This window comes from Schistocerca piceifrons, chromosome 7 (genome assembly GCF_021461385.2).
Source record: "Schistocerca piceifrons isolate TAMUIC-IGC-003096 chromosome 7, iqSchPice1.1, whole genome shotgun sequence".
In the NCBI taxonomy this organism is placed as follows: domain Eukaryota; kingdom Metazoa; phylum Arthropoda; class Insecta; order Orthoptera; family Acrididae; genus Schistocerca; species Schistocerca piceifrons.
Genome location: NC_060144.1, coordinates 250,562,370 through 250,588,394, shown reverse-complemented (window position 1 = coordinate 250,588,394; position 26,025 = coordinate 250,562,370). Strand labels below are relative to the sequence as shown.

The following is a 26,025-nucleotide window of genomic DNA, read 5'->3' as shown; positions in this document are numbered from 1 at the left end:
TGCTTATTTTTTCGTAGTTCCACACAATCTCTTCCTGTTTTCTCGACTTATGTGTGTTCAGTTTTTCAAGGCCTATCCACTGTGCCAACTTATAACTAAATCTGAGGGGGGTGCGATGGGGAGGTTCCCTTGTTAGCCAAAAAGAACTGGCTGAAAAATCTTCTTTTACTTCAGGTGACAAGTCAAACTGAATGCTAACCGAATTTTCCATGTAATTTTTGAGGTTTTCTCCTTTTGCGTATTACTTCTCACCTACCAATTCTGCCTGAAGGGCACTAGTCTTTCTTCCCTTTTCCACAGTTTTTTTGTGCCTACTACATAATTCACAAATCCGTAGAAGATTCTCATCTGACGCTTCATTGGTTTCACCCCAGTCAAACATTAACCCACTACTCTGACACATTTGTCACATACCAATTAACCTACGACAAAATCCACAGCTATCACAAATTATGCTACACTTACAGCAAATTAAACTATATCAAATAGTACTTCATAAAAAGCTATTCAGGCTAATTGAGACTAACATACTACATGTCGTTCTGAGAGCGCAAGTGGCTGAATACTCGGATACTTTATCAGGACCACTAAAAGCTAGTGTCACTGTGGCACGACAAAAGCATGATGTAATTAACTTACACAGTATTTTGTAGGCTGCCTGTTATTACGGATTTCTCTCCCATATGCGTCAGAATTCTTCTTGTATTTTGGAAAACGAGCACATTGTGAAGAGTCAGTAATAGTAACACTTTCCAGGAACATCGGATTTCTTCGGTATCAACCATTACACTTCGGTACTCACGGCATCAGGTGACGCTGGAACCATACCGTCAAAGGACCACGATGCTGGCGTCATCAACTACGGCGACGACTCTTACCCCCACGGCGCTTCTAGCTGGCTCAGGGTAAGACATCTTCCACGATGAGTTGTTGCACATTTTGCTTCGTTACATGGAAAGTGAGCCCTTCATGTTTCTATGTCTCGACCGATGGATTCTTTGGTGTCATGGAAAACATGTAATAACTGTGATCCTAGTATTCAATTCGCAAAGAAAGTCAGTGGCGAATGTCACTGCAGTTGTCTTAAAAAGAAGGATTTGCAGTAATATTACATTTTCTTGTTGTTTCCTTTTATAACACTATTAAGTTTATTTATTTCTTTTTAATATTGTATATATGTATTTATTTAGTTTCGAGAAAAGGAGGATTTTGAGTTAGCGCTAGCATAATGTTTACCGAGATGAGTTAGTATGTGGAAGAAAATTTTGCATGGTTTTTTCAGAAAATATAATTTCAGCATTCACCTTAATCGACTTAGGAAAAACAATAGAAAAATTATATTTGGATTGAGTGGTAGCAGGCATCGCCTGCGGGTAGAATAGCGACCTTAAGAAATACAGTTGTTGGGTAGCTACAAGCCGCTTACAGTTTTCTTTTTTTTACCAGGCTGTTTCATCAGATGTGAATATCTTCAGCAATGTAGCAGCCAACGGCCACGCGCTAAATTTGCCTGTTTATGCAAAGCGGAAGCGTCAGATATTTGTACACAACCAAACGCTTACAACGTGTGGCCGTGGCTGCTAAATTTGTGAAGATGCCCCCATCTGCCGAGCGAAACAGGTAATAATGAGGTGTGTGTGTTTTGTGGCTGCTTCACAATTTCATTTTAAATCTTGATTACCGAACGTGGAGACCAGTCCTCCTCTCCCGGAATGTGAGTTCATTGTGCAATGTTGTGTTATTTGGTCACTACATTCACTATTATGCCCATTTATAGTTGATACAATCGCATAGGCGAAATGATTTTCACTCGCTTTCTCGTATTCACCTGTTTCACAGGTATATGCAGGTGCATATGGAATGTATCGCAACTCCGGTGAGGGTGAATAAGCATCGACATATAGCCAAAGGATCAGTGTGGTATTGGAGTCTTCCAGAGGTGTGTGCAGTCAACTTGGCAGTGTGAACAAGGAGCAACATGCTGCTTTCTTTTCTTAGCTGCCTAAGAACAAACCCTGATAGACAAGCACCGGGTAATGGAGAACGTCTATGGGGCAGCATGTCTGTCGGAATCACCGTTGTGGAATGGAACGTCAAGTTCGTTGTTGATCACGATTCGACACAAGACTCTGGTCGATCTGAGAGGCTAATGCTCGAATCTCTACCGTCCGTGCACATTGTAAAACAGCTATACAATTAGAATACCATTTACGTCAAATACAACTGTCAAACAAAAATAAACTTTACATGGGACTGAGGTGCTTCCTCCGTTCCAGAACGGAATATTTTACTTCCATCTTATTGCCCAGTTTGGAGGGGATGTTCATCATCCATATGCCTTTACAAGGAGCATGGTTTCACTGATGGTGTGGCTCATCTCGGCCGAAATATGTCTTTAATTCGCAGCTTAAGCAGCGTACCAGGAACGTAGCTTCCACCATTCACAATGCTGCCGACTTTACACAGACTGAAGTTATTTCAGTCGTATGTACGCCTGATGAAAAACTGTGAAAAACCCGGAAGATATTGTCGGATGACAATGTAACATCGTACTCCTACACATCATTGGCGGTTATATAACTGATTAGATTTACAATTTTCTGTGGCAGCTAGAAGGACCATCAAGTGTTGTTCGTGTTTAGTGTTGTTACCATGCCCGTCAGGGTATGTTAAGGGCGTGAACAGCAAGAAACGTCGGATGGACACTGTGAAGGAGGCGGAGATGATGCAGACGTTTGTGAGAGAGCCTCAAAAATGCAGACAGTTTGCAATGGTCATCAATATGAAACTCCATTTCATCGGCTTGTCGAACTGTGCAGTATCCATATTTGTCGGCCTTTTGGATCTGGCAATGACCCGACGAAGGAATGCATAGGAATGTGACGGCAGGCACACTCGCCGCCACGGTTCCAGGCGAACATAACTGAACACCACAAGGATCGCCATATTGGCGCCAAGCATATTGCATCCCCTTCGCATGTGGACCTTCCGGTCGAAAACAAACAATGACCCAGCAACAATCTGTGTCATCCCGCACCACTAGGCCAGTAGGAGCCTGAGTGAAAAATTATTGTCCCACGAATACGTTGCTTTATCACCACAACACATACTACTGCATTTTGAGTGCTCCCCTGAATGTGAAGCATGGACTGCTGACGATCAGAGCCCATTGACTGGGAAAATTACACGTTTGTCACAGGGGACAGAAGCAAGGACTCATGTGAAGTTATTCTTGGAGCGCTCTCAACATACAACCTTGAGCAATTGGTTAGAAAACCAACTCGAGGTGGGAACATATTAGATATCTTGGCGACAAACAGACCCGATCTTTTTGAGGAAGTTAATCTAGAAGAAGGTATTAGCGACCATAAAATCGTAGTGGCTTCTACATCAGCGGAAGTTGCAAAAAAAAAAAAAAAAAAAAAAAAAAAGAAAGAAATAGCGTAGAGTTTTCTTGTTTGGGAAAGCCATTAATGAATATCTTGATAGTCAGCTCCAAGCATTCAAAGCGGATACAAAGATATTGAGCTTCTTTCGTCGGAATTTAAAGGTATTATTCACCACGTACTAGAGAAATATGTGCCTAGCAAAAATATAGGGGAAGGAAAGGATCCACCTTGGTTCAACAAACATAGTAGGAAGTTGCTGAGAAAGCAGAGAATTTTGCATAGTGGTTTAAATTTAGTCACTGCCCCACTGACAATCAGAAGTTACGCGAAATGAAAGCATCTGTCAAAAGGTCAATGAAAGATTCATTTAACGGATTTGAAAGCAATATTTTACCTGTAGATTCTGAAAGTATCCCCAAAATCTTTTGGTCGTACGTAAAATCAATGGATGCTACAAATAATTCAATACCTTTTCTTCCTGACAGTACGGGTAATGTAACGGATGATAATAAATTCTAAACCTAGCTTTCAAAACTCGTTTACGGTAGAGGACAGCAACACCATTCCTTCTTTGAATTATCGAACGAACGCAAGGATGGCTGACATAGTGTTTAGTGTATGTGGGATTGTAAAACAATTAAGATCCTTAGACTCCAGGAAGGCCCAGACGGTGTGCCCGTAAGATTATATGTTGACTATGCTACCAATATAGCACCATTCTTACCCATCATCTATCAGAGATCATTGGAACAGCCGAAAGTTCCACGGGACTGGATGAAGGCCCAGGTCATAGCAATCTATAAAAATGATAGAAAATCGGATGCACATAATTACCGACTAATTTCACTGACATCGATTTGTTGTAGAATCATGGAACATTTTTTGTGTTCAGATATAATGACATTCCTAGACTCTGAGAAGCTCATCTGCAGAAACCAGCACGGTTTTAGGAAACAGCGGCCATGCGAGACACAGTTGGTCTTCTTTGTGCAAGATATACAACAGGCTCTAGATACCGACTCCCGGGTTGATGCCATTTTCCGAGACTTTCGAAAGGCGTTGGACTCAGTTCCTCACTGTCGCTTGCTCCAAAAGTGCACCCTTAAGGTCTATCCGATGACATATGCGGTTGGATAGAACGTTTTCTAACAGACAGAGGGCAGTATGTCGTCTTGAATTGGGAGACTTCAACAGAAGGAAGCTTAACATCAGGTGTGCCCCAGGGCAGCGTAATAGGTCCGCTGCTTTTTACGATTTACATAAACGATCTGGTTGATTGTATTGACAGCGGCATTGGACTGTTTGCCGATGATGCTGTAGTATACAGCAAAGTAGCATCACACGAAAGTTGTGAACAAATCAATGAGGATTTGCAGAAAATAAATGCTTGGTGTAATGACTGGCAGTTATCTCTCAATATTAGTAAGTGTAACCTTCTGCGTGTAACAAAGCGAAAATCCCCGTTAATGTACGAGTACAAAATAGATGCACCGTCTTTGGAAGCAGTACTATCCGAGAAGTATCTGGGTGTGACTATTCGGAATGATCTCAAATGGAACGATCAGATTACGTAAGTAATGGGTAAGGCGAACTCTAGATTGCGGTTTATTGGTAGAATCCTGAAGCGATGCAGTCCTTCAGCAAAGGAAATTACTTAAAATACTTTAGTTCGTCCAGTCTTAGAGTATTGTTCTTCTGTATGGGACCCTTACCGGTTGGGTCTGATACAAGAGATTGAGAAGGTCAAAAGAAGAGCGGCAAGATTCGTGACTGGTACATTTAGCCATCGCGAGAGCGTTAAAAATGTCATAGAAAGTCTGAAGTGGAACACACTTGCAGATAGACGACGCGCTAATCGGAAGGGGCTGCTCACTAAATCCCAAATTCCTATCTTCGCCGAGGATGTAGAGCTTATATTATTACCACCAACTTTCAAATCGCGCAATGATCAGCAGTCAAAGATAAGGGAACTTAGAGCTCATACTGAGACTTTCAACAGTCGTTTTTCCCTCGAGCGATCCGCGAGTCGAACAGAGGGGTGCAAATATGATTTGGGCGCGAATAGTGCCCTCTGCCGCACACCGCTTGGTGGCTAGCGGAGTGTATATATAGATGCAGACGTAGATGTATAGTGGTCAGCAATGAATAATGGTTCAACAGCACCACACGTGACCATCGTCGACGAGTATGGCGGCGGCCTGGGGATAGGCCCCATTATTCCAATATTTTGAAGAGCACAGCGGTTATACTCCTGGCCTCATGGTTTGGGACATCATCGGATATGACTTAAGGTCATGACTGACACCGATTGAGGGAAATGTGAAGGCACAGGAGTACGTCATGATATCCCGAGTCCTCATGCATTACGTCTCAAGTGACAGTACCGTGGTGCCATTTTTCAGCATGACAATACTCTTACACACATGGCATGTGTCACTATGATGTGTGTGTGTAATGCTGGGTCAACCCGTGGCTAACGAGATCTCCAGATCCATCCATCACAAAACGCGCGTGGCACCAGCCAACTTGTAGCAGAAGAGGATGCGACGGCTATGTGACACTCTTCCCAACCGAATCAGTGCATGTATGAGGACCAAGACGGGGTGCCACGTCTTATCGACAAGCGGAGTCATAGTTCAATTTTCTTTTAAATTTTTATGAGTATAGTAATCAAATCATGACATACCCTCACAACATATGCAATTTAATTTCCTCCTCCCCCGGGCCGGCCGGTGTGGCCGAGCGGTTCTAGGCGCTACAGTCTGGAACCGCGCGACCGCCACGGTCGCAGGTTCGAATCCTGCCTCTGGCATGGATGTGTGTGATGTCCTTAGGTTAGTTCGGTTTAAATAGTTCTAAGTCTAGTGGACTGATTACCTCAGATGTTAAGTCCCATAGTGCTAAGAGTCATTTGAACCATTTTCCTCCCCCGGCTTCTTTTTTGTTGGGTGCTATACGTCTTAAATCGTACAAGAACGCAGAGGGAAGTGTTTCTTTGATGAACATAGCTACGAATCGTCTCTCGTATTTTACATTCCCTTAGAAGGTCCTGGTTTCTTCAAAATTTTAGTGAATATACGTTCCCCGCAAGAAACAGTAGGGTTTCGTTTTCATTCAGTTGTTCCAGGAAATAGTCGCAAGATATACGAAGGGGTAATGAAAAGTAATACCTCCCTATTTATTATGTGTAATGTTTTAAAGCTATTTGAGTACAATAAACGTTATTAACATTCTACGCCTTTATTCTTCGTGTATGTATGTTTGTAGCCCTCTGCCGCAAGATAGCTCCAAATTGTAGGGTGTATATGTAGCGTAACTATGTGCGTAATGTGGGCTCTAATCGAGTATCTAATTCGAAGATTTCACCCACACATGACGCACACTCCGTTTCAGCATTACAGTGCCACACCACACATGAGTACTGCGACATCTGCCACAATCCGACACCTTCGATTCACTGTCATCGATCGTACTCCATACAGTCTACACTTAGGCCCATCAGATTTTCATCTGTTTCCGAAACTTAACATCTTCGAAGGCATCACTTTGACAGCGATGAAGTGGCGCAGTGAAAATGAGTTTGTGGCTCCGTCAATGAAGTCAAACATTCTACTGTGAAGGCATCAACAAATTGGTCCATCGTTAGGAGAAATGTGTTCGTCGTCAGGGTGACTTTATTGTGAAAGAAATATGTAGACGTGAAGACGAAAAAAGTAGAATGTTAATAATCTTTGATTTTGGCAAAAATCTTTTCATATAAAGATTGGGAGGCATTATTTTCCAGCAAGTCTTCGTAGTGTATTTCGTTGGTTGCTTTAATGTAATTGCGTATTGGTAAGAGTGTATACAGAATCTCGTGTACCATTAGCGTATTAGCCAGTTATTTGACTTATCTGTATACCACTGCGACGTTGGTGTCCCTGTAGGCTGTTGTTGGCTGGGTAGCGATAGGTGTGAGAACAAGAAATATGGTACTTAAAAATGAATGTTCTTGGTTTCAACGTCGCGGCGTATGCGTATGCGGTGGACGCAGCTTTTGTGAAGAAATTGTTTCACCGACCAACCTACTGTGACTGGTTCTCTGTCATGCCTTCATAGCAGCCAACTGGCAGACATACTTTTGAGTATAAAACTAATCACTTCGAATCCTAGTGTCCATAGCTGGTGGTCTAGTGGATAGCGTTGCTGCCTCTGGATTACGTGGCCCGGGTTAGATTCCCAGCCATGTTGGGGATTTTATCTGGCCGGGGACTGGGTGTTTCTGTTGTCCTCATCATTTCATCATCGTCATCGTCATCATTCGTGACAGTGGCTGTATTGGATAGTGTAGAAATTGGACTGTGTAAAAATTGGGACTTTGTACGGGCGCTGGTGACAGCCCATTTGAGCGCCCTACAAACCAAACATCATCGTCACCATCCAATCCTAGTTACGTATGCCACGTTTACATGAGTTACACTTCTTCCTCCTATATATGCCTCATTATTGTACGTATGGTTACATACACATATTCTATATCACTCCTCTTACAATAGTCTCGAAACTAGCGAACCAGACTGACTTCTTACTAGAAGTGACTTTCTTCATTTTTTGAGCGAAAGCTGTTTTAATCCTTTTATTTCTTCAACAGGTAATCCCCTGGGGATTCCGTAAACTTCTGAACTGGATTGCTGTTTCATACCCAGAATACCCAATATTTGTGACGGAGAACGGCTACTCAGACTGGGGTGAGCTGGATGACAAAAATCGTACCAACTATTACACGGTGAGTATGTAACTGTTACTGCGCTTGCGTAATCTCAGATGACATTTCTGCAAGCGTTCACATGAAGATAAGACGTATGGAACTATTGCTCTGTCGCCAGATCTGCTTAAAGGCTGAAGAATTATGTCAATCGTGGATGAATACCTTCCTGATGCACGGTCGTTAAGTTTGGAGGCGTTGTAGTACCAGTTTTTCTATCGTTAAAACCAAATTTCTTCTAATATCTGTGCTAATATGTAAAAATAGTGTGGTGGTGTACATTCGCGCACACATACGTGTGTGTGTGTTTAATTCATTGACACATATACAACTGAGCTGATAGTGGTGAACGTGGCAAATAGGTCGGGCAGGTGCACAGATATTTTAATTGTAGTAAAAAAATATTGTCAGTACTACTACACTACTGGCCTTTAAAATAGCTACACCACGAAGATGACGTGCTACAGACGCGAAATTTAACCGACAGGAAGAAGATGCTGTGATATGCAAGTGATTAGCTTTTCAGAGCATTCACACAAGGTTGGCGCCGGTGGTGACACCTACAACGTGCGGACATGAGGAAACTTGCCAACCGATTTCTCATGCACAAACAGCAGTTGACCGGCGTAGCCTGGTGAAATGTTGGTGTGATGCCTCGTGTAAGGGGGAGAAATGCATACCATCACGTTTCCGACTTTGATAAAGCTCGGATTGTAGTCTATCGCGATTGCGGATTAACGTATCGCGACATTGCTGCTCCCGTTGGTCGAGATACAGTGACTGTTAGCAGAATATGGAATCGGTGGGTTCAGGTGGGTAATACGGAACGCCGTGGTGGATCCCAACGACTTCGTATCACTAGTAGTCGATATGACAGGCATCTTATCATCATGGCTGTAACGTATCGCGCAGCCACGTCTCAATCCCAGAGTCAACAGATGGGTACGTTTGCAAGACAACAACCATCTGCACGAACAGTTCGACGACGTTTGCAGTAGCATGGACTATCAGCTCTGAGACCATGGCTGCGGTTACCCTTGACGCTGCATCACAGACAGGAGCGCCTGCGATGGTGTAATCAACGACGAACCTGGGTGCACTAATGGCAAAACGTCATTTTTTCAGATGAATCCAGTTTCTGTTTACAGCATCATAATGGTCGCAGACGTGTTACGACGCGTGGCTCTACCCTTCATTCGATTCCTGCGAAACCCTAAATTTCAGCAGGATAATGCACGAACGCATGTCGCAAGTCCTGTACGGGCCTTCCTGGATACAGAAAATGTTCATCTGCTGCCCTGGCCAGCACATTCTCCAGATCTCTCACCAATTGAAAACGTCTGGTCAATGGTGGCCGAGCAACTGACTCGTCATAATACGCCAGTCACTACTCTTGATGAACCGTGGTATCGTGTTGAAGCTGCATGGGCAGCTGTACCTGTACACGCCATCCAAGCTCTGTTTGTGTCAATGCCTAGGCGTATCGAGGCCGTTGTTATGGCAGAGGTAGTTGTTCTGGGTACTGATTTCTCAGGATCTATGCACCCAAATTGCGCGAAACTGTAACACATGTCAATTATAGTACAATATATTTGTCCAATGAATACCCGTTTATCATCTGCATTTCTTCTTGGTGTAGCAATTTTAATGGGTAGTAGTGTAAATTAGTAAGATCGCTGTACAAAAATAAGCCATCACCTTAAAAAAGCGAACAGGTCTTTTCAGTGCACTGTAGGTAGTGTATAACTGGTACCATGTCTCATTTTGACTCTTAACCGCTTGAGTAAAGCAGAACCATGACGTGGTTTGTATGTGTCATTCGACTGTGTGCTAACAGGACGTTAAAATCGATCTACGTAGAGACATTATAGAATCTCAGAAAATACAGGGTTGTTATAATTAAACGTTACCTACTCGCGAGGGCCCACATTAAAAACAAGTGATCTTACGATAATGAAACGTTCAGTAAACATTTGTAAGAACCTGCGAAAGGGAAGTAACGAATAAACCAAGCAAAGAAACACATTTTAATTTCTACATCAGAGGGTAACATCTATGAATTGCGTACAATGTTTACGTTCCTGGTATCAAACGTTGCTCACTGTGATCACTGTCTCCATCCACGACAGGCCAGAAGAGTGTACGTATACAATTTCACAAATGGTTGCAGCACTTCTCGGGCGGTGGACCCTGGAATGTTCGGCTGTCGTGACACAGCTCGTGCACTGTTTGAAGATCGCACGTTGCTTCCAGCACTCTCAGACACAGCAGCAGGAGCTTCTTCAACAACCTGTGGCGCAGTTGGCCGTCAGCCTCACCCTGGTGTAGTTCCCATATCGTCAGTGAATTCGAGCTTCCGAATCACGTTTTCCAACGCCGGTGCGGACAGAAGACCTCTCCTTACTCCTTTAATGCGCCTACGCTAACGAAGATCAACAGCGTAATAGCTGTTGGTTTCTTAAAACAGCTTTACGAATGAAGTCCTCCTCACCTGCGACTGCCAGCAACTGCGGTGCGGTCTGATGCTTCTGTTTCAACCCACTATCGCCGTACCAGTAGCGGCTCCTAGTCATGACACTAACACAACTAACAAGTTGTTGTTGTTATGGTTTGATGCAGCTCTCCACGCTACTCTATGCTGTGCATGCTTCTTCATCCCCCAGTACCTAATGCAACCTACATCCTTCTGAATTCATCTCTTGGTCTCCCTCTACGATTTTTGCCTTCACGGTGCCCTCCAGTACTACATTGGTAATCCCTTGATGCCCCAGAACGTGTCCTACCAACCGATCCGTTCTTCTAGTAAAGTTGTGCCACAAATTTCTCTTCTCCTCAATTCTGTTCAGTACCTCCTCGTTAGTTATGTGAACTACCCCTCTAATCTTCAGCATTCTTCTGTAGCACCACATTCCGAAAACTTCTATTCTCTGCCTGTCTAAACTTTTATCGTCCATGTTCCACATCCATACATGGCTACACTCCATACAAATACTTTCAGAAAAGACTTCCTGACACTTAAATCTGTACTCGATGTTAACAAATTTCTCTTCTTCAGAAACGCTTTCCAGTGCCTGTGTAGATTTTATATCCACTCTACTTCGACCATCGTCAGTTATTATGCTTCCCAAATAGCGAAACTCATTTACTACTTTAAGCGTCTCATTTTCTAATCTAATTCCCTCAGCATCACGCAATTTAATTGGACTACATTCCATTATCCTTGTTTGCTTTTGTTGATGTTCATGCTGTCCATTCCATTCAACTGCTCTTCCAGTTCCTTTGCTGTCTCTGACAGAACTACAATGTCATCGGCAAACCTCAGTTTTTATTTCTTCTCCATGGATTTTAATGCCTATTCCAAATTTGTCTTTTGTTACCCTTACTGCTTTTCTCAATATACAGATTGAACAACATCGGGATAGGCTACAACCCTGTATCCCTCCCTTCCCAACCATTGCTTCCTTTTCATGCCACGTCGACTCTTAAAAGCTGCCATCTGGTTTCTGTACAAATTGTAAATAGCCTTTTGCTGCCTGTATTTCACCCCTGCCACCTACGGAATTTGGACTGTCAAAAGCTTTCTGTAAGTCTAAAAATGCTAGAAACGTAGGCTTGCCTTTCCTTAATCTATCTTCTAAGATAATTCGTAGGGTCATTATTGCCTCAAGTGCTCCAACATTTCTATGTAATCCAAACTGATCTTCCCCGAGGTCGGCTTCTACCAGTTTGTCCATTCGCCTGTAAAGAATTCGTGTTAGTATTTTGCAGCCATGACTTATTAAACTGATAGATCGATAATTTTCACTCCTCTCAACACCTGCTTCCTTTGAGATTGGAATTATTATATTCTTCTTGAAGTCTGAGGGTACTTCGCCTGTCTCACACATCTTGCTCACCAGATAGAAGAGTTTTGTCAGGTCTGGCTCTCCCAAGGCTATCAGTAGTTGTAATGGAATATTGTCTACTCCTGGGGCCTTGTTTCGACTTAGGTCTTTCAGTGCTCTGTCAAATTCTTCGCGCAGTATCATACCTCCCTTTTCATCTTCATCTACCTCCTCTTCCATTTTCACAATATTGCCTAGTACATCGCCCTTGTATAGACCCTCCATATACTCCTTCCAACTTTCTGCTTTCCCCTTTTTTACTTAGAACTGGTTTTCCATCTGAGATCTTGATGTTCATGCAAGTGGTTCTCTTTCGTCCAAAGGTCTCTTTAATTTTCTTGTAGGCAGTATCTACGGGGTTAAGTAAATTATTATCCGCAAGGAAGTTATAAAATTTTATTGTAATCAAACAGGAATCTCACAAGAACATCATTTATCGACATAGTCTCCTTGCGTTTCAAAGCACTTGGTCCATCGTTGCACAAGCTTCCTGATGCCCTCATAAAAGAAGGTTCTCGGTTGAGCTGCGAGCCAGGAATGCACCGCTTATTCCACTGCTTCATCCGAGGCAAATCTACGGCCCCTTAATGCTGTTTGAGTGGACAAAACAAGTGAGAGTCAGAAGGGGCAAGATCGGGACTATAGGGAGGATAATCCAGTTCTTCTGTTTCTGGAGCGTTTAAGCAGTGTGGGCAGCAGTATGCGGACGTACATTGTCGTGCAACAACACAACACATTTTGACAGCAATCCACGGGGTTTGCTTCGAATTGCAGGCTTTAGCCTGGGAGTAAGCATCTCACTGTCACGTGCACTGTTTATTGTTGTGCTCCTTTCCCGTAATGTTCCAGTACTGGACCTTGTGCGTCCCAGAACACTGTAAGCATCAGTTTTCATGCGGATGGTTAGGTCTTGAACTTTTTTTTGCACGGAAAATTTGGATGTTTCTATTCTATACACTGCCGTTTACTCTCCGGCTCGTTATGATGGGTCCATGTTTCGTCAGCAGGAATGATCCTGTCTGTTGTCCCTTCGTTTCCATAGTGATCCAAATGTTTTTTTCAGATGTCCAAACGCGTTGGTTTGTGCAACTATATGAGTTGTTTTGGGACCCATCTTGCACAAACTTTATGAAACCCAAGTCTGTTGTGGATGATTTCGTAGGCAGAACCGTGACTAATTTGCAGACGATGTGGCGCTTCGTCAATAGTTAATCGTCTGTCTAAGAGAATCATTTCACGTGAACGCTGGATGGTTTCTTCATTTGTGGCGATAAACGGACGTCCGGCTCCTTCATCGTGCGTAACACTTGTGCGACCATTTCGGGATTTTTCCATCCTTTCGTAGACACTACGTGGTTGTAAAACACTGTTCCCGTACTGTACCGAAAGTCTTCGATGAATTTCGGTCCCTGATACGCCTTCCGACCACAAAAAACGGATCACTGATCGTTGCTCTTCTTTGGTACAAGTAGACTACGGAGCAGCCATGATTAATTGCACGGCAGTAATAACGAAATTAACCTAGCAGCTTGAAAACTGCAAAGATATAACAAATAAACAGAGCATGCGTCATCAACGTTAAACGACAGTACTACCAAAATAAACAAAAATATAACTAAATTGCGGATAATAATTGACTTACCCTCCTATCTTACCTCTCGTGATATATGCTTCTACATCCTTGTATTTGTTCTCTAGCTATCCCTGCTATCCACTTTGCACTTACTGTCTATCTCATTTTCTCGTTTCATCAATTAATTTCAATATCTCTTCTGTTACCAATGGATTGCTAGTAGCCCTCGTCTTTTTACCTATTCAGTCCTCTGCTGCGTTCACTATTTCATTTTTCGAAGTTACCCATTCTTCTTCTACTGTATTTCTTTCCCCCGTTCTTGTCAATCGTTCCCTAATGCTCCCTCTGAAACTCTCTACAACCTCTGCTTCTTTCAATTTACCCAGGTCCCATGTCCTTAGACTCCCAGCTTTTTGCACTTTCTTCAGTTTTAATCTACAGTTCACAACCAACAGATTGTGGTCAGAGTTCACATCTGCCGCTGGAAATGTCTTACAGTTTAAAGCCTGGTTCCTAAATTTTTGTCTTACCGTTATGTAATCTATCTGAAACTTTCCAGTGACTCTAGGCCTCCTCCACGTATACAACCTCCTTTAATGAATCTTAAACCAAGTGTTAGCTATGATTAAGCTATTCTCTGTGCATAATTCTATCAGGCGGCTTCCTCTTTCATTCCTTACACCAATTCCATGTTCACCCACTTCTTTCCCTTCTCTTCCTTTTCCTACTATCGAAACTTGTACTGCCGTGGTAGGCGTGGGCCTCGTGTTTATCTTTGCTACAATAATGCGTTCACTATGCTGTTCGTTGTAGCTTACCCGCGCTGCTATTTTTTTATTCGTTATTAAACCTACTCCTGCATTACCCCTGTATGATTTTGTATTTATAACCCTGTATTCACCTAACCAGAAATCTTGTTCCTCCTGCTACTGAACTTCACTAATTCCAACTATATCTAACTTTAGCCTATCCATTTCCATTTTTAAATTTTCTAACCTACCTGCCCGATTAAGTGATCTGACATTCCACGCTCCGATTCGTAGAATGGCAGTTTTCTTTCTCCTGATAACGACATCCCCTTGAGTAATCCCCGCCCAGAGATCCGAATGGGGGACTATTTTACCTCCGGAATATTTTACCCAAGAGGAGGCCATCATCATTTAACCATACAGTGAAGTTGCATGCCCTCGGGAAAAATTACGTCTGTAGTTAACCCCTTGCTTTCAGCCGTTCGCAATACCAGCACAGCAAGGTCGTTTTGGTTAATGTTACAAGGCCAGATCAGTCAGACATCCAGACTGTTGCCCCTGCAACTACTGAAAAGGTTGCTGCCCCTCTTCAGGAACCACAAGTTTGTCTGGCCTCTCAACAGATACCCCTCCGTTGTGGTTGCAACTACGGTACGGCTATCAGTATGGCTGAGGCTCGTAAGTCTCCCCACCAACGGCAAGGTCCGTGATTCATGGGGGGCGGGGTGATACTAACAGGTAACAACGCAAATACTGCACCGCACAGTCTGAACACCATTCCTGTGAAGTTGGATACGGTAAACAGTTTTCTGTCTACACTGGCTTAAGTAGAGGAAATTTAATTATAACCACCCTGCAGATGTTTTGGGCACGCCCAGACGACACCGTGAGTGAAGCTTTCTAGTTTGTTTTTTGGTGCACGAACGTCAATGTCCAGTGTATGTACAGTGGATGGAGGGAAAAACGGTCATAAACCAACAGAGAATACGAGTGTCACGCCTCGTCTATAAGAAATAATTTCAAATCCGACAGGAATGGTTGCTGCCAGTAAACTCGGGTCTCAACCAGTTTCGGAACGAACATTGTAAACGGCAGTGAGTGACACGGACGGTCGCAGTAGGGTGCCTCGGCATAGGCTCTTGCTCTCAGGCGCCTGTTACCGTCCGAGGAGTAGCGATTCGTGCTCTGTCCAAATGGGACAACTACTCAATGGGCCGTCTAACGTGCATTCTGTGGAGAGTGCAGTTAAGCGCAGAAGTGGTACTGTGAAATGCATGGCAGCAAGATAATAATAATAAAAAAAACTAAATTGCCTTGTGTTGACGGGGCAAAAGAAAATCAAAAGAATTCAGAGATCTACGTAGTAGTAACTACTACTAAATTATTCATTGTCATAAGGCGTTGCTCGTTTACAGATGGCTACAGGTTACGAACATCAATAAAACAAGCAAGTAACTTTATTTAGTATCCGTACAAAAGGCTTAAGAAGTCCCATTTACAAATACGTACAGCGGTTATTCACATATATTTACAGGTCAAGAATGTCGACTGATTAGGCTAATAATTATACTTAGCAACTGCACAAACGGCTTAAGCTTTAATGATAAGTTTCTACTACGGCGAAGCCGTTTCAAGTCATGTAATTTTCTTCTTCTTCTTCTCCTCATCTTTTTCCCAAGGATTAGGCCTTTGTGACATGGTCCCTCTTCATAGCATTTATTACCATCTTTTCTTTGGTCTTTCCACAGTACTTCCGACTGGGTTGTATCTACTTGCTGTTTTAGTAGTCTTCTTTCACTCAGTCGCTCTAAACAATCTTTTCATTTTTTCTGTAGCTATATTTTATCATTTAGTTTATGCGTTTGCAACTCTTTTCTAATCTCTCGATTTGTAAATCTATCTCGTTTGGAACAGTCTTTTACAGAATTTAGAAATTTTATTTCCGCGGTTTTTATGTGGCTTCTGTCTTCCTCGCTCATTATCCCTGACTCACTTTCATAACGCAGCATCTACATCTACGTGATTACTCTGCTATTCACAATAAAGTGAACCCTGGCACAGGGTTCAATGAACCACCTTCAAGCTGTCTCTCTACCGTTCCACTCTCGAACGGCGCGCGGGATAAAACGAACACTTCCATTTTTCTGTGTGAGCCCTAAGTTCTCTTATTTTATCGTGATGGTCATTTCTCCCTATGTAGGTGGGTTCCAACGGAATGTTTTCGCAATCGGAGGAGAAAATTGGTGATTGAAATTTCATGAGAAGATCCCGTCGTAACGAAAAACGCCTTTGTTTTAATGATTGCCACTCCACGTATCGTGTCTGTGGCATTGTCCCACCTACTTCGTGATAATACAAAACGAGCTGCACTTCTTTGTACTTTTTCGATGTCATCCGTCAGTCCTACCTGTTGCGGATCCCACACCTCACAGCAATACTCCAGAACTGGGCGGAGAAGCGTGGTGTAAGCAATCTGTTTAGTAGACCAGTTGCACCTTCTAAGTGTACTGCCAATGAATCGCAGTGTTTATTTTGCTCTACTCACAACATTACCTATGTAATCGTTGCAATTTAAGTAATCCCAAAGTATTTAGTTGAATTTGCAGCCTTCAGATTTGTGTGACTTATCGTGCAATAGAAATTTAGCGGATTTCTTTTAGTACTCATGTGAACACACTTTTCTTTATTCAGTGTCAATTGCCACTTTTCGTACCATACAGATATCTTCTCTAAATCATTTTGCAATTCGTTTGGGTCAACTGAAGATTTTACAAGACGGTAGACGATAGCATCATCTGCAAACAATCCAAGACGGCTACTGAGATTGTCTCCTACGTCGTTAATATAGATCAGGAACAATAGAGCGCCAATAACACTTCCTTGATGAACGCCGGATATTATTTCTGTTTTACTGGATGACTTTCCGTCTATTACTACGAACTGTTACCTTTCTGATAGGATATCACGAATCCAGTCGCACAACTGAGGCGATATTCCATAGGCATGCATTTTGGTTAGAAGACGCTTGGGAGAAACGCTGTCGAAAGCCTTCTGGAAATCTAAAAATATGGAATCAATTTGCCATCCCCTGTCGATAACACACATTACTTCTTGAGTATAAAAAGCTAGTTGTGTTTCGCAAGAACGATATTTTCTGAATCCGTGCTGACTGCATGTCAATAAATGGTTTTTTTCGAGGCACTTAATAATGTTCGAATACAGTATAAGTTCAAAAACCCTATTGCAAATCGACGTTAGTGATATGGGCCTGTAATTCAACGGATTACTTCTACTTCCCTTTTTGGATGTTGGTGTGACTTGAGCAATTTTCCAGTCTTTAGGTACGACCTTTCTATGAGCGAGCGGTTGTATATAATTGCTAAATATGGAGCTATTGTGTCAGAATACTCTGAGAGGAACCTGACTGGTATACAATCTGGACCAGAAGCCTTGCTTTTATTAAGTGATTCGAGCTGCTTTGCGACAGCGAGGATATCTATTTCTGTGTTTCTCATCTTGTCAGTTGTTCTTGACTGTTATGCAAGTATATTTGTTTCGTTTTCTTTGGTGAAGGAATTTCGGAAAACCGTGTTTAATAACTCTGCTGTAGTGGTACTGTCATCAGTGACTTCACCGTTGTTATCACTCAATGATAGTATTGACTGCGTCTTGCCATTGGTGTGCTTTTTGTATGACCAGTATCGCTTTGGATTTTCTGTCAGATTTCGAGACAGAGTTTCGTAGTGGAAATTATTGAAAGTATCTCGCATTGAAGTACCCACTATATTTAGAACTTCTGCCACACTTTGCCACTATTGGGGATTTTGAATTCTTTTAAATTTGGCATGCTTTTCTCTCTGCTTCTGCAACAGCGATCTGACTCGTTTTGTGTACCATGGGTGATCAGGTCATCACTTATTAATTCATGTGGTATGTGTCTCTCAATTGCTGTGCATAATATCTCTTTGAAATCATTCCACAGCTTTTCTACGCTTACATGATGAGATCTGAAGGAATGCTGGCTGATCTTAAAAATGCGTTAAGAGCATTTTTATCAGCATTATAAAATATTTATATTTAGCGCTTCTTTTTGATGGTTGTTGTACTTGCGGTATTCAGCCTAACAACTTCTGCCTTGTGGTCGTTAATCCCTGTATTCGTCACGATACTCACTATTTCTCCAGGATTATTTGTTGCTAAGAGGTCAAGTATGCTTTCGCAACCATTTACGTTTCGAGTGGACCCATGAACTAATTGATCAAAATAATACTCTGAGAAAGCATTCAGTACAATTTCGGATTGCGTTTTATGCCCACTGCCGGCTTTAAATGTATAATTTTTCCCGCATATCGAGTGTAGGTTATAGTCACCACCGACTATAGTTGTATGAATGGGGTACCTATTTGTAATAAGACACAAGTTTTCTTTCAACTGTTGAGCAACTATATCTTCTGAGTCGGGGGATCGGCAAAAGGACTCCATTAATAGTTTAGTTCGATTGTCAAGTATAACTTTTACCCATACTATTTAGCAAGAACTATCTACTCCAATTTCACAACAAGGCAAACTACTTCTGACAGCAATAAATACTCCACCACCGATTGCCTTCAACCTACCCTTTCTGAACAGTGTTAGATCGTTAGAGAAAATTTCTGCTGAACTTATTTCTTGCTTTAGCCACCTTTCTGGGATATAGTAGAATTCGAGCTGGGTGTCCTTGCGGGTTTCGTTTTTTAATGTTCGTTTTACCGTTCCGCATATTATATCAGTGTCTCTGTAGTCGTCAAACGATATATTGTATCCAAGTACCTAAAGTTAGAGACTTGTTTTGTTAGTTTGATATTTATCTTTATTTTTTCTCTTAGTGGGTTTCTGTCTCTGAAAGCTATGAACTTAGGAAATACTCGTAATATAATGAGTTGCGCACAGCTACGACTTATGTAATGCTGTTTGCAATCCATCTTCTGTTTTATCTATAAGCAACAGATTGTCAGGTGTCAGCAGCGTATTAATAAAATCGCTTCGTCTTGGGTTTTTACCATATGCTACAAATATACTTTGTTGTCACTTACGAATGGGGTCGTCTAAATATATATTAAACAGTAGAAAAGAAAGGCTACATCCTTGTCTTACAGCTTGACTTATAATTAATACCTGATGTTCTTTACCTTGGCAAAACTATCTGTGTGGTCAATTACGGTCTGTTTCATGATGATATAATATGTTTTGGGTATCCATGTATTTGTAACATTTCCCATAGTATCTTCCTATCTACCTTGTCGAACGCCTTTTCAAAATCGACTAATCCGATAGATGTCGGAAGGTTATATGCTCTCCGCTTCACCAATATTCTAATTTTTGTGTCCATATTTCTTAACAAGATCTTCCTGTCTTAAACCCATTTTGATTTTCAGATAATTTGGTGGCTGGTGTGGTTTGCAAACGAGCGTTAAGTATCATACCGTATATTTTGTATCATGTGTTCAAGATACTCATTGCTCTGTATATTTTTGTGCTGGATCTACCTCTTTTCTTGAACACCGATGCTATATTTGGTAGCCTCCACAATTCCAGAATTCTGTTTCCAAGCCAGTACATTTTTATTGAATGCTAATATTGGTATTTCAGTAGCATTCTCTCATATTTTAGTAGTTCCATAGAAATTCCTTCTGACCTGGGGGCTTCTTGCTTTCTTGATACCCTTGATGGGATCTATCCTTTTTTTTCCAACATCTCTCTTCTTCTACCACCAGATTACCACTCCATCCAAGATATTTATAGTATTTCAGCCAGTCATGATTTTCTGTTATATCTTTTTTCGCAGTATATCTCTCTGTCTCGTTCAGGTTTCGAGAAGCCCATGCACATATTTTCTGTTTGGTTGATCAACCCATTTTAGGTTTCTCCATGTACTTTCATTATCAATAATTATTTGTAAGCCTTTTGTTCAACGTATAAAAGTATAGAAAACATCTTACAATAGCAGGTTAGCCGCCGCTAATAATTACTTGTAAGTTACAAATAGATTTCTCTACCAGTGACAAAACTTAAGGAAAGGAAGTTTAATATCTTTTACATCATAAGATCTTCACTTAAATACAAATAAAAAGAATTCAGATTCTCTTACCTCACTTTTCATGTAGGATTAAGAACAATATGCCGCCTGGTTTGTTTGTCTTGTTCCCACGGCAGTATCGATGGTGTTATCGGTGCAGAGTAGACTGAAGATCGCGCGTGTTATCTGAAACGTCCTGTCAACAGCTCGGTGCTTTGAGAGCGATTATCACCACTTCTGAGAATGAAGAGGGTATGGATCGACGAAGGAAAATCACCTGAAAACTTAATTCTTACGAACGTGACTCCAGTTACGCTACTCCTTCTGCTCTTTCTGTTCCGTAGCAGAATTATTGAAAGTGTAAAACGTGGCGGGTAGGAATTACTAGTTCGCACCTATATATCTCTATGTAAACGGAAATGATTCGTCCCACACCATTACGATATATCATGCAAAATTAGCCGTGTAACATGAAACTAACTAAATTAGAAAGTCCAGAGCGTTACACCCTGTCGTAAATATCTAAGTTTCAGTGATGGAAGAAATTCACTGTTGGATACTGTATGACAAGCTACTTCAAATACTGACATCAGTGTAACGATCCAATAGTAGCAGTTTTACCATTAAGCTTTCTGGCTGAAACAATAATGTTCTGAATATAAGTAACTTTAAAACTCTCCAGTAATAATTGTTCCTGTTGTTTCAGAGCTACCTAGCAGAAATGCTGAAAGCGATCAATGTTGATGGCAACAACGTAATTGGTTACACAGCCTGGAGTCTGCTTGACAACCTTGAGTGGAACGATGGTTACGCGTAAGTAATAGTTCTATTGTTACACGTTTTATTTCTACGGCCTGTTGCTGCAAACTGTGCTTTGTTTGAAGCCAGCCATTGTCTCGTGATGGTGCCTAATATAGGTTCCTTCAAAGGAATAGAAATAAATGCAAAGAAGATACCAGAAAAAAAAATACAGAAATACGGACAATACTTGTTGTAATTGTTGTGGTCTTCAATTTGAAGACTTGTTTGATGCACCTCTCCACGTAATCTTGAGCAAACCTCTTCACCTCTATATAACTACTGCAACCATCGTCCGCTTGAACCTGACTATTTAAGTCAAGCCTTGTTGCCCAAGTTTCAATCCTTATGCTTCGCTATATTACAAAATTTAATTTTCCTTGATGTGTCCTATCAACAGATTTCTTAGTTTACTTAAGTTTCTTTTCTTACTGCCTCGTCATTAACTATCTAATTTATTCAACAAATCTTCTCCGGTATTTTGTAGCATCACATTGCTAAAAAGTGTGTTTATGACACATGTTTCACTTCTGCAGAAATTACACTCCACACAAATACTCTTAGAAAATAATTCCTAACATTCAAATTTATATTAGCTGTCGAAACGTTATATTTGTCAGTAATGCTTCTCATGCTATTGGCAGCTTACATTTTTAATCATCTATATCTTGGCCATCTTCGCTCATTTTCTCCCCAAAAAGCTACACTAGCCTACTCCTTTCAGTGTCTTTTGTTTTAGTTTGTGTGTTGAACATACTATCCTCCGGAGTTTGTCAGTCAGTATCTTGTGGGTAAATCATTTTGGGAGAGTACCACAGACGTATCTGCAGGAATACATTATCCAAGAGGCCGATAAGAACTGGGTGACCAAGAGAAATGTAAAAATCGTAACTCTTTACAAAACCTAACACATGATGAAAGGGCAACACGGCTCCACAAAACAAAGTCATTATAAATTTCGACACTCAGCGGATGCCTCAACATGTCATTCTCATTGTTTCGTAACTCTGTTTAACTTAATTTTATATAATGGTTGGTTCTGAGTTACTTGGCTTCTACAGAAACCCTACGCCAGCAGATAACAGCAATGCTCTGTGACCAATGTCAGTGTTAATTTCTGCTGGCTTTCCTTTTTCACCTTATGTACTAGCTATTGAAGACTAGTTGATTGCAGCAGGGACGCTTCCAGTTTCGTCTAATATTTATGTTGTGAGGTTGTACAAGGCACCAACATCATTCTCTCGTGTAAATGTACGAGACACGTGTTAGAATAAAACAGCCATCCTGTCTCTCAGGGCTGGTTATAGTCAGATACACTGCACACTTAGGACATGTTACCGACTTTACTCCGTATAGTCGTGAGGAAATACAGCTTCGTAAGCACTAGACATGCATTTTTGTTTTATCTGGAACATAATTTACTAACACTGACGTAAAAGATATGCCACCTCCCTATTGTGACCAAGGTCTTAGAGAGGTTTTCCAATTGAGAATTCCTCTGCCCCACTGCCAGCTCGCCTCTTACATCACTGAAAAGTCATTGACACTACAAGGGTCATTAATCCAACAGACAGTTGTATGTAGACCATGAAGATTATTAAAACATAAAGTATCTCAGGACTACACGTCCAGCTGGGCACTGATACGGCAACATTGCCTAGGTATAGACGTGCACCAAAGCAGAATCATAAAGTTACATGCCATCTACTTACTCAGTACTGTACTAAACATGCCTCATTGCAACGAGTGTTTGAAAATTTGATTCTGTTATTAAATAATCTTCCTTACCACAAACAAGCTACTTCATTTTCCACTGGAATTAATGTGCAAAACTGAACGAGGCATGTCCCGAGGGAAAGACAAGAAGAAAGAAATCTAAAATTATAAACGAGAATGTGATAGTTTATCATCAACTGACTCATTCCTATATCAGAAGCGTCAAACGGCTTTACTCACCACACATGTTTAGTTTCGTGTGTAAGATCGTTTCACTCGAAAGTTATAATTCTGTTTTTGCAAGTGTGTTTCCAACTTTCATCTCCGCCGCTGTGTGTGTGTGTGTGTGTGTGTGTGTGTGTGTGTGTGTGTGTGTGTGTATGTGTGTGTGTGTATGTGTTTTAATAAAAATATTAGCAAAATCGTTGTGATAGTTTTCATTGCTGCGCCCCAAACAGTGTACAAGCAATGGAGGGCCAAAGTCCACTTTTACTGTCACTATTCAGATATTTTAAGACTTAAGCATCCTACAGCATAACCTGTAAGTAGGCCAAGAATGTCACCAACCTAATCGTCAGAAAAATTCAGCCAAAATTATTCAATCGCAACAGCCGAACTTGTTATACAAAATCAAGTGGAATTGCTAATAACGCCGCTCATCACTTCAGATTCACTACAAAACACAAGCTGAATCTCCGGCGCTGAAGCTACAAATCAAAAGAACGTAATGACAAACAAAAGAATCTGAATACTGAGGCTACAACAACGATAATGTAACAAGACGAGCAAACTGAAGAAAAATAGCGCGCACACACACACACACACACACACACACACACACACACACACACACACTGTAGTTCGAATGCGATTAGACAATGAGTTTAGTTGTTACTGTACTTCATAATAGTCAAGTTTCAGAGAAATCAACATGCAGTAGTTGTGCAATGCAGCTAATTAGTAGCTAGTTGAAAGTATGAAAACTGATTAGTGTACAGTTATGTAATTTTCGTACTAAGGTGAACAACGGAATTATATTGATGAAATTTTTTTTTGCAATATTCCTGTTGATTTAAGTTACTGGATAGTTTTACATGCAAATAATTACAAACGTAAAGATTAACCCCAAACATTTACGCATGCATATTCGTACGAAATTACAGGCTCACACATTGTACTAAACTATACATATCCGCCTTTATTTCAAATCAGCACGCCACTACTGGAATGATTCTTTGAAATGCGATCCAGCGATCAAAAAATTTTGGTACACAGGTTATTTTGGACATTTTCACAGTATAAAAAAATTTGCATTGCATTTCTGTTGAACAGAAGTATGATTAGGCAAATAATTCCTACGACGTAAAAGGAAGAAATATCAGTTTAGTGGTAAATGTTAGCTGTTGGGTAACTGTTTACTAATCTAGGACTCTTGCTGGTCCTATAGACGATTCAGAAGATAGATTCAGTAATCCTAGCATCATTTTCGTGTCAAACTATTACTTCCGAGGTATTTATTGACTTCTCTTGTGTCTACGTTTTCCTGTTTACCTGAATAATGTGTGGTAACTATTATTACCTGAATAAAATGCAGTTTGCCATTTCCTTAACAGTGACGTTAACTTTTAGTGACAATTTCTTCGTTGTAAAATTCATCTGCCAGTTTTCAGAGGTGAAATGCAAATATTCATTTGCTCGAAATAATATAAGTTAACGTCTTCTATGAGGTACATTTAGAATATATGAGGAGTGGTAGCTTATTAACTCTTTGTTCCAAAGTTTATTGCCATTCAGAATAAATATGGAGCAACAATATACTATCATGTAATTAATTCCAGTGGAAATAAATCGTGTTTTCTTTTTCAGCATTAAATTCGGCCTGTATCAGGTCGACTTCAATGATACCGAGCGTCCCAGGACAGCGAAGGATTCAGTGCAAACTTTAGCTCAGATCTACGCTAACAAGGAGTTACCCATGGAGTACTTCCAGTGACAAAATGTTCTGTATCCTTCGAAAGACTTCGCAAGGCGTCAGTAACGAAGAACGTATAAAAGTTGTCCTTGATCCTGAGAGAACAGTGGGCAGTCCATCCTAAATAAAAAAAATCAATTAAATGTTTTATTTGTCTTAATTCCTCTGCCTTCTCATAGCATATAGCATATTTCTACTGAATCGTCAAGGAATGCATCATACAAAGACGTGCAGCTCTGGATGGTGTGAAAGCTCGCTTGCTAGTCTTTAATGTTTACTGTTTCAAATGTTCCCTGATTTGATAAATATACAGAAATAAATTATAATTATCTGTTATTAAATCTGGAGACAGTAGCAGACTATTTCCCCTATTTGGCTTTAACAGGAAGAAAAAACTGATCGATAAACTACACATGGAGGGACAGATGCATATGAGAAGCAATATTTACCCTGTAAGTATAGAGGACGTTTCCATTAAAGAAGACGAAGATGCATACATTACGGCATACGAAACAAGGCGCACAAAGACACCGTAGACCTATTAGTTCCCTATGCACGAAACTAAACAACAAAGCTGCAGCGTATCTTCAGTGAACATATGCAACATTGTACATAGGTTTGTGAGATTCTTTGATACAAGATAAACACAATTTTTTGAGACGAAATGTACGTATGCATAATAAAATTGAACAACTGTATTCAATAAGAAATAAATAATGAAAATTCTAAAGACTTTCCACTAATAAGAGTGCGATAATGTTTGAAAAACCACAACCCACCCGTTTGCGTACAGACAAAAATTTAAAAACATTGACTTACTTAGTATGTCGACAATAAAAAACAAACAGCTTAGAATTTTGTAAGGTCGTACTCGTAACTTAATGCATTGTTGAAAATTTATAATTCAACACAAAAATCATACAGCAGATGTATAAAAACCGTTAGGATTTAGAAACAGAAAAAATGCCAAATTTGTGGACAAACGATTCGGTAATGTAAGAAAATTGGCATGTGTTTATTCATAGATTTCTTACAGTATTGTTTTGAGCTTATCTTTCACATTGGAAAAAACATTTACAATAGTCTAATCTAATCAACTAGAATTTTGTGTGGCCTTAACAGTCTTTTTTAGACATCTGCCTTAG

General features: G+C 40.9%; 1 protein-coding gene across 1 annotated transcript in view; it reads left to right on the top strand.

Moving 5' to 3' along the window:
- Positions 1-24,901, top strand: part of LOC124805315 (myrosinase 1-like) — a 92,099-nt gene extending 67,198 nt beyond the window's left edge. The window contains exons 9-12 of the mRNA XM_047265830.1: positions 757-905; positions 8,020-8,154; positions 21,101-21,207; positions 24,775-24,901. Of these exons, the coding sequence (XP_047121786.1) occupies positions 757-905; positions 8,020-8,154; positions 21,101-21,207; positions 24,775-24,901 (518 nt within the window). The remainder of the gene's footprint in view (positions 1-756; positions 906-8,019; positions 8,155-21,100; positions 21,208-24,774) is intronic.
- The last annotated feature ends 1,124 nt before the right edge of the window (positions 24,902-26,025 follow it).